General features: G+C 34.3%; 2 protein-coding genes and 1 long non-coding RNA gene across 3 annotated transcripts; 2 read left to right on the top strand and 1 right to left on the bottom strand.

Moving 5' to 3' along the window:
• Positions 1 to 280: 280 nt before the first annotated feature.
• Positions 281 to 1,215, top strand: LOC120195297. Its single transcript, XR_005523038.1, has 5 exons — positions 281 to 338; positions 440 to 488; positions 589 to 682; positions 763 to 792; positions 1,157 to 1,215. It is a non-coding gene; the product is annotated as an uncharacterized LOC120195297 (long non-coding RNA).
• Positions 1,216 to 4,245: 3,030 nt separating this feature from the next.
• On the top strand, positions 4,246 to 5,973 carry LOC120195296 (protein WALLS ARE THIN 1-like). Its single transcript, XM_039197364.1, has 6 exons — positions 4,246 to 4,502; positions 4,597 to 4,659; positions 4,739 to 4,855; positions 4,928 to 5,333; positions 5,406 to 5,557; positions 5,623 to 5,973. The coding sequence occupies exons 1-6, from the start codon at positions 4,279 to 4,281 to the stop codon at positions 5,801 to 5,803; spliced, it is 1,143 nt and encodes a 380-aa protein (XP_039053295.1). The 5' UTR covers positions 4,246 to 4,278; the 3' UTR covers positions 5,804 to 5,973.
• A 283-nt stretch (positions 5,974 to 6,256) lies between these two features.
• On the bottom strand, positions 6,257 to 9,168 carry LOC120195256 (glucose-induced degradation protein 8 homolog). Its single transcript, XM_039197330.1, has 7 exons — positions 8,990 to 9,168; positions 8,000 to 8,141; positions 7,170 to 7,317; positions 7,015 to 7,090; positions 6,829 to 6,940; positions 6,617 to 6,708; positions 6,257 to 6,544 (listed from the first exon to the last, which is right to left on the bottom strand). Exons 1-7 carry the CDS (start codon positions 9,020 to 9,022, stop codon positions 6,500 to 6,502), a joined length of 648 nt encoding a protein of 215 aa, XP_039053261.1. The 5' UTR covers positions 9,023 to 9,168; the 3' UTR covers positions 6,257 to 6,499.
• Between the last annotated feature and the right edge of the window lie 630 nt (positions 9,169 to 9,798).

Here is a 9,798-nt window from a genome sequence, read left to right as displayed (position 1 = left end):
AATTAACGTCTTTCCCGCCAAATAATTGTTGTTTCCGGCCAAATGCATCCAAAATCTCTCCCTTTTCATTTTATTTTTTTTTTAATTTTGAAATCATTGTTTTCTGTTCTTATCTGTGTACAAAGGGTTCAAAATTTATTCCCAAAATGAAAAGACCAAAAATGAAGCATCTACCATGTAAGTTTTGCTTTTGCTTAATTACGGCATATCTGATTGTTTTCTTTTTAAATAAAGAATAGTTTGATTGTTCTATTTTTTTTTTCTCTTAATTTTTTTCCTGGACGAAATCAATTGTGGGTAGCAAAGAAGCCTTTCTAACTACTGCAAATGATTCAAAGGTTTCTACCATTTTTATTGTTTTTCCTTAATAAAGAATGTAATATTTAGAGCGCTTGCTTTTATTTGTTTTTCATGTTTAACTTCCAAATGTAATTTGAAGGGGTCTTTGAAGAATATGACCAAGATTAAAGGCAAACGCGATAGTTCTGGTAAGCTTCATCTGCATCTGCAACAAAATTGTCATAATTATTATCTCAATTCTATGCCATGGGAACTTTGTTTACAGCTCTTTGCATGTCCATTTTTCAGAAAATAAAGTTGTCCAAAGAAAAGCGCTGTCAGATCTTAACAATCTTACTTCTTTCGCTTCTTCCACGAAAGTTTATGATGACTCTAAATCAACGTGAGTGACTTTTTCTTTTAATAATACTTTTGAATTGCTATCTCTTCCTGCAATTGACTTTACTCGTTTTTGTAACGCAGGAAGAATCAGAGAGGTGCCTTGATGGAGCGGTATGAACCCTCATTCATTTAGTCCATTATGGAAATTATTTTAACTGTCTTTCCCTTTTTTCCAATGGTATACGGATATGTTTCAACTTTTCTCAACTAGTATTCCTTTTGGCTGCAGTGTGTGATTTTGTTTCCCTCTATGAAGGGTTTAATTAGTTGCATTTTAATGACATACATTTGCTTCGCCTTTCCTACACTCTGATGTCTGCATTGTTATTGAATGAGGAAAAAAGTTCCATTTATCCAAAATGAATATGATTAAAATTCAATTGAAGATGATATAGCTCTATATGGATATTTGTACGTTAGTTTGATTACTGTTTATTAGACTATAGTTTACCCATGTGAAGTAATTTATTTGTAGGGTTTCAGTGGCTTCGGCTGCTAAAACTGTTAACGTCTCATCTGGGAGATCTTTCAAGGTACGAAGGCAAAATTAAAAGTTCAAATCTCTTTTTAAATTTTTCCCATATATGAAGTCATTTAAGTGTGAAAACTAATAACTAAAATCTGTGTAAACCAGTTCTGGAACTATTGCAATTGCTAGTCTTAGTGGCATGTGTACTGTTGATATCATAATTATCACCCCTAGCCAAGGAAGTAGGTTAATAAATCACTCAAAGGGTAGAAGAGATCCCTGATTGTAATGAACAATAAATCATGAGAAATTGTTGACAAGAAAGTATAACCAATGAAAAGTGATATGATGTAACATTTATCTTTGCTGTTGTGTTAATTGTTCTTGGACGAGGTTTAAGAATTTCAAACTGCTAAATCTAATAAAGTTATTTGAGTGTTTTATTTCATATTTATGACATCTTATTCCACTTGATATAATCCAGACTAAATTAGTGAAATAAAATTTATGTGGTAGTTTAGACATATTCATTTGATTATCCACTACAAGCACGAGGCAACATTTATGTGGTAGTTGTCTCAAAGTAATGCTTTTAGTGTATCAACTTTTGTGACTTTTTTATGTTGATTCCATGCAATTCAAATTGATCTCATTGTTTCTCTTTCTAATTCAACAATGGAGAACTTGGAACAGTAATGAGGTGGAAACTCAAGGACTGTATTGCAGTCCATAAGCTCTTAGACAATGTTCTTACTGATCAAGATGCTAATTTGAGTGAGTATATTTCTAATTCTCCACATAAATTGGGGTTTACTAAAATTTGGGCTAACACTATTAACTTATTATAAAATTAATTGCTCTGTTATTTTCTAAAGTGTTTTTTAACAAGAATCTTAATGATATTGAAATTTTGGTATACTTTTATTTTATACTGTAGGAATAGTTGTTTCAATATAATGCATTAAAATATTTTTTCCCCTTTATATAGATATGGTTTCAACATCATTTAGTGCTTTTTATATGGTTTCAAAGTCATTTCTTTGATTAAACCCTATTCATAGGTGTCTTATTAGACAAATGCCAGACTTCTGTAGACAATTTGTAGTAGTAGTCTCTTAGTCTGTTCTTAGGTTTTGATATTTCTTGTTTCTGCTCTCACGTGCTGGCTCATATTTTAGTGTGCACCCTTTTACTCATTCTCATTAGAAGAGTTGTCAGACCTTGAGTATATGGCAAACTGTCCTACAGATGGTGGAAATTTGCATATATGGTGCTATTTATAATGCCTTCTGTTGTTTAGTAATTTTAGTGGTTCTTATTTGTTGAATCTCAATGCAGGCTTTATGTTTGAATTGTAAGGGTTTGGTAAAGTTAGAAATGTTTGGCATTGTTGGCCATTGAATTCCCTTTGACTTTACCACTGATTGTATGCTTTCTTAATGTAGGATGCTTGCTGAATTGATGTAATGATGCTTGCTGAATTGGTACATTGATGCTTGCCAGTTGCTGCTATTTATTACTCATTGATGCCTTGTAAATTATTGTTGTTGGTTTGACTTAAATCAATTTTTGAACCTTATAAATTCTTATCTAAATAGTTACTCATGTAGAATTATGTTGGTGGCATTTTAGCTTTTAAAGCTTGAAATTTGCCCACAATTAAATATGTTGGCATCATTTAGGTATAAAGGCTTGATGATGATATTTTTGATAGTATAGTTAGACTTTTAGCCTTGTAAAACCTTAGTTATAAGATTTGAGAGCATTTATTCTAACATAAATTTATTTTGTTTAGTTGATTTTATTGTAATTTTAGTGTTTTCAAGTGTAATAAAATTAACTTCATTTATAAATTTTTTGTTTTAGTATTTGTATTATTCAAGTTTTAAATCTTTAATAAGTTCATCTTTTCAACTAATATATTTTTATTTTAAAATTTCAAGTTAAGTTATACTTAAATTATTAATCAATTTTCACATTAAAAGTAGATTAGATTTATGAATATTTTAACTCAATTTATATAATTTAATAAAATCATGTTCAATAAGATAATATTTAAATTTAATTTAGTGATTATAAAAAAAAATTATAATATAAGAATTATAAATAATATAAAGAATTAGAATTAATATAAAAATCAAATTTATAATATACAAATTATAATTAATATAAAAATTAAATTTCAAAAAGTAATCATATTAATTTAATTATCATAAGTTTATTATAAATTTAAAATAACATAATTATATTAATTGTAACTTATTACTTATAAGTCAGGACAATATCATATCACTTTAACATGTCAGATCATTTATAGGTTGAGTTAATTACAGGTCAGGTTCATAACAGGTCAAGTTGAAAACAGGTCGGGTAATACCAGTTATTTACCAGGTCAATCTCGGGTTCATATCAGTCGGATGCAGTTCGGGTTCGGGTATCATATTTTCGGTTTAATTTGGGTTCAGGTCGTTCTTAGGTCGGATGCAGGTCGGGTTCAGATCCACAATTTCCAAGTCTAACTCGGGTTCAGGTCAACACCAATTCCGACTCGAGTCGATTTCGGATCACCACAGCGCAAGTCAAAAACAATTTTAACTCAAATCGATTTCAGCGAGTCAACTTTTTACACCCCTGATTCCTGTGATAATCAGGCGGGGGAATCTTCCCGACATATATATACTGCTTATACATAAAGTATGCAAATGCTTTAGTACTGTGTATTAAAATAATGAAGAAAAATACAAGAAAATGTAAAGCATAGTAGTAAATGTGAGGTGGGGAGCCTTTCCACCCCTCGTGCGAGCTACCGACCATTGCGTTTCATTACCTCTGATCATAATCATTAATGGCATGGAGCCAAAACAGAAGCTGTTAAATAAATATAATCTTCTCCTTCTCTTTTTCCATCACTTTCTGTTCATGTTGTTGCGTTTGAAGTTGTCTCTTCAGTTGGAGTGAAAAAGACTGGGAGACAACCAACAATCTTACAAAGGACTATGAACAGTTTTGACATGTCATCTTTTGTGGGTCCAATCCAAAACCTTCCAAATTTTAACTATATTTATACCCACCATTTCCGTTCATTCATATCACCCACTCTCCTTTGTGAACTTGATCACTGTGTTTCAATGGCAGATGCTGGTGGTTCAGTCCGTGCCAAGGGGATGTTGTGTTCGGTCCCCGAAAGGCTGCAGCTTCACATGGCGATGCTGGCCTTGCAGTTCGGTTATGCAGGGTTCCATGTGGTTTCAAGGGCCGCCCTTAATATGGGCGTTAGCAAACTTGTGTTCCCAGTTTATAGGAACATCATTGCTTTGCTTCTTCTCTTACCCTTTGCTTATTTTCTTGAAAAGTAATTCATTCAACCCTACGTTTCTTCTAAAAACAGCTTTAAAAACTAAACCCTAACTTGTTTTTTTCAAACGTTTCTTCTTCTTTTTTTCCAGGAAGGAGAGACCAACCATTACTCTAAATTTTCTTCTGCAGTTCTTCCTCCTAGCTCTCGTAGGGTAATACAAGACCATGTTCTTAAATAAAACTCTTACCAATAAAAGCAAAATTAATCGTCTGTTTTCTTAAACATGACAGAATCACAGCCAATCAGGGTTTCTACTTCTTGGGCTTAGACAACACATCGCCAACCTTTGCATCGGCAATCCAGAATTCTGTCCCTGCCATTACCTTTCTCATGGCAGCCATACTAAGGTGTATATATGTGTGTGTGTGTGTAGACATGACATGACATGTAATAATGTGTGTGATTGTTGTTGATATCAGGATAGAGAAAGTGAGACTAGATAGAAAAGATGGGATATCCAAGGTTATTGGAACAATCTTATGTGTGGCCGGAGCATCGGTTATAACACTATACAAAGGTCCAACCATATACACCCCGGTTCCACCTCTAAACAAACCCACAGCGATGCTTGTTTCACTAGGGGACGCGAATGGAAAGAACTGGACACTCGGTTGTCTCTATCTAATAGGCCATTGCCTGTCCTGGTCCGCTTGGCTGGTGTTGCAGGCACCCGTGTTGAAGAAGTATCCGGCTCGACTCTCTGTCACATCCTACACATGTTTCTTCGGTCTCATCCAGTTCCTCGTCATCGCATTAGTTTTCGAGAGAGACTCTCAAGCTTGGATGTTCCACTCCGGCGGAGAACTCTTCACTATCCTCTACGCGGTCAGTGCATTCTACCCTTTTCGATCTATCCAACGAACAATATAATATTAAATTCGTGCATGAAACATGCAGGGAGTGGTGGCATCGGGGATTGCATTCGCCGTGCAGATATGGTGCATCGACAGAGGCGGCCCTGTTTTCGTTGCTGTTTATCAACCTGTTCAGACTTTTGTTGTCGCCATCATGGCATCCATTGCTTTAGGGGAAGAGTTCTATTTGGGAGGGTAAGTGCTTGGAATCGTATTTAAACTGTTATTAATATCCATTTTGACACGTTTTTTGCTTACAGATTCATCGGAGCAGTGTTGATTATAGTCGGGCTGTACTTAGTGCTATGGGGAAAAAGCGAAGAGAGGAAGTTGGCAGCAAAAGAAAAGGGAGCCCTTGAATCTACGGCGGAGCAGGGTAACACCAGCAGAACACCGAGCCTCACTCAGCCATTGCTCCTCCACTCGACGGAAAACGTTTAACTCCAAAAGCCACTTAACGTTTTTAACCATGGCGGAAACAACAATACAATCCCATTATATCAGAAAGTTTGTGTGCATTTTTCTTCTTTTTTTATTAGTTAGTGGCTTTCTCTAAATAGCAGAGAGGGCTGAGGGGGAAGCCTTTTTTCTTTTTTGAAGTGTTTGATGATTGTGCTCCTATATGCTTTTTGCATGTTGATTTGATGGTTTGATTTTAAGATAAAAGACATGGGAAAAAATTATGGAGTTAATGGTGGAAATCATTATGATGTATGGTGCAGAAGCCATGCCGGTTTTCTTAATCATATACCATCATGTCAAAAGAAACTTACTAGCTATGCTAAAAGACATTACCGCTAAATATGATATATTCATTATCAACATGTATTTTTTTTCTTTCTCAGATACAAATTGAATTAAAATCAAAATAAAAATTCAAAAAGGCCAACTATAAAAGGCCCCATTGCAAAATCAAGGCTTCAACAGTCAATCATGAAAAGAGGCAATCAGGCAAACTTCAGAAAGTGCATGAACATTTAGATGTACCCAAAGGGCCATTGTCAAAGCCTTTACAGAGGCGCGGGCAACGACTATACTCTCAACCATGATGAGACCTTATAGCTAAACCACATTCGCCAACAAAGATATAAGTACTCTTAATGGCTTTCTGCAGAAACTCTTCAAATTTTCTGCTCTTCAGCTTTTCAGAAAGGCCTTCAAAGAAAACGGTGGTGGCCCATCCTACAAAACCGAATCAAGTTTAATGTCACATTCAGACCATGTATTCATTACACAGAAACCGCTACGGATTACCTTTCCATGCTCTTGATTTAAGCATTGTCTAACTATTGTTGTTTGTTGTATCAGCCGTTCCATTGCCGTGTAGGTTGGATGGTTTGCATGAGCTGACAATATTCATGACGCAGAATAATAGTGACATTAATTAGCAGATAGCCATAAGATGAATCTATACAGCATTCAAAAAGGTAAATGTTGCAATAAGTAGTTGTAAGAACTAATCGTACCAAGAATTGCTCGATTTAAACTATCTGCAACATGCTGTCGGTACTCCAAGCTAAGCAGGTGAAACATCGGAGATTTCTCTGGTTCCTCGTATGCAAGCAAAGCCATGAAATCCTGCAGTAACAGCATGTCTTTTCAATACCCAACACATAGATTAGAAATGTGCAAAATTTGCCAAGTTAACATACTTCAAGCTTTTCAACATATTTTTGCTCCTTCCCAAAAGGGGTCAACTTCATCTGTGCAAATTCCAGAGCTTCTGTGCTGTAATAGAAGTGAATTTTTTTTCAACTATAGAATATCTGCTATTTATAATTCAAGAGATATCTTATTCTCTTCTCACCATTTCCTAGAGCATACGAGCTCGACAAAATGAAGGCTTAGAAGATCAAAATACAGGTCCTTATTTTTCTCTAGTAAATTTGTTGCCAGCTGTTCAGTTAATTCAATTGCCTTAAGTGCATTACCCTCTATAGCAAATTGATAAATTCCTGCACAAAATTACAACAAAATTGTCAGCATTTTGAGACTGTAAAAGAAAGGTGACAGAAAACTACTACACAGAAGATATGACTCATGGTAGTAAGATCGCTGCTAAGTACACAACTCCGTAGGCAAGATTGATCCTTTCTTTTCTCTTTTGTAGTTCCATGGAGATATTTCAAAAGAATTGTATCAGCATCAAGCATCAAGCATGCAGAAGTAAGCTCTCGGTTTTTGCAGAACTTAGTAAGCTAGGCTACAAAACCATCTGCTAGACATATTTCAGCTTTGATGTCAAATACTTCAAAGCCCTTTAGCTTTTCTAGACACATACCCACGTGCATGCAAGTAATGTTGATCCAACTCATCACATTATACAACACACTTCTGGCACATATACAAACATGGGTATGAGAATATGACCCTCCAAATACATGGAAAAATTAAGACAAAGTTGAACAGTGTTGGACACATTGGCATATCCAACACACTTTTGTCTGAGTAACATAGCATGCTAGTTCACTTTTGAAACTTCCAGTAAATAAGCAGAAGTTAGAACCTGTCATTAGAAAACCTGCATCTTTCAAAATTAATAGATTTCATGGTTGCATAATGGGCTCCAGCATAGTAATCCTAGGTTATCTATATCGTATGTATAAAATTTATCGAGTGAGAAAAAAATTCCCCTACTTTTTCTATTTTCCATGTCCTGAAGATGATCAGAAGGCTGCTTCATCCCAGTACAAGCAATAAAAGATTCAACGGTTTCTTTAAAGCAAATGTGCACAAGATACGACAAAACGATGTTGTGGATGTCATTATCATTGACTGCCTGTAAAAAAACAGATGGAAATGGAAATCCAAATATAAGAAGCTAAGTCTACTGGAGGGACATAAGTATAGCATAGATTAATCAATAATGCCATTCTGGGGTGTCATTATCCAAATTGGACGATTCAAAAAAAAACTGAATGAAGAAAACTATTTTAGATTGTGAGTTATGACACACAAACTGAAAATGAAGAAAACTATTTTAGATTGTGAGTTATGACACACAAACTATAGGCTACGACATGAATGCGTAACCTTACATAAAGTGTATACGTTATTGCTATAGGAAACAACTGAAACAATTCCATTTTGCATCCAAAACCATGAAACAAGATTAAGACTTAGATGCACACCAGACCGAACAATCCCGAAACAACCATGAAGCTTGTGGAGTAGCACTAACCTTCCAAGTGAAGGGTTTATCCGAAGGGTAAAGGTTTCACTTCCTATCGGTACTATTGCAAAACCAAGCTAATGCATATGTAACATAACCCACAATTATCTCAGAATCCATCAATACAAAATTGTTATTGGAATTAGTTTCGACCTAAATAGAGTTGAAATTTTGAAACCCTAACGAATCCAAATAGTTAACAAAAATCCATACGAACCCATTAAACTACACCAAACTGATTAAACAGCATAATTGCAGAATACCCTAATTTCTTATAATTCAATAATGAAAGAAAATACATAAGGCTTGGGATTATTCTAGGAAAAAAATAAAATTTCTGCAACAATACAATTAACCAATCATATTGAACGCATAAAACTATATTAACACTTGGCGAAAAGAACCCAAATTTTAGAAATGAAAACAGAATGGGGGAAAAAGATTAAAAAACTTACAATTTGTTCGTATAGACGAGGATCAACATCCATGATCGGGAAGATCAAAATAAACCGAAGCTTTGGGGTTTTGGTGTTTGACAATAAATAGATAATTAAAGAAGTGGATGTGCGTTTTCGTGGAATATATCACTCCCCAGAGTGACAGAGATCGTCGCAGCGTGGAACTCTTTGTTTTACTGTTTCCCCCCTATTACACTGGTATTGAATTCTGTATATAACCAAGACTTCCGTCACCATTTTCACTTATCTTATAAATTAAATTTAGGATAAACTACAAGTTTAACTACCTAAATCATCAAGTTTAATTTGTTTTAGTACTTTAATTTTAATTTTTTTTAAAATCATACGTAATGTTTAGTTTTTATTTCAATTTAATATTTTGTTAGAAACTTAATGCGTTTAGTATAAACTTAATGCGTTTAGTATAAACTAACCGTTTTGATCCGTTTTAATACTTAAATTTTTAATTTTTTTTTCAAAACTTAACGTCTTCTTTTGTACGATCCTGTCACATTGACATCGAAATCTCAAAAACAAGAAAACGTTAGTGTTCCTTTGTGTTTTCAAAGAAGAAAGGTGTGAAGGACAATCGTCTCATGAATTCTTTATGGCTACAGAACATCAAATTTTCAACAGAATTAGCTTCAATTTACTAAACTCACTATCCTGAAAAGAAAATTTTATTCAACAAACACAAACTTGCATAATTTATTAGTACGAAATCTTTTAAGTTTTTACCTTGCAGCTCTTAGGGAAGTTTAACTCACTTTAAACTCAAAACTCTTATAATATACAAGTAGTATCTC

The sequence above is a fragment of the Hibiscus syriacus genome, unplaced genomic scaffold (assembly GCF_006381635.1).
Source record: "Hibiscus syriacus cultivar Baekdansim isolate YM2019G1 unplaced genomic scaffold, ASM638163v2 tig00117011_pilon, whole genome shotgun sequence".
Classification (NCBI taxonomy): Eukaryota; Viridiplantae; Streptophyta; class Magnoliopsida; order Malvales; family Malvaceae; genus Hibiscus; species Hibiscus syriacus.
The sequence above is the reverse complement of the archived record's forward strand: the minus strand, read 5'-3'. Positions and strand labels throughout refer to the sequence as shown.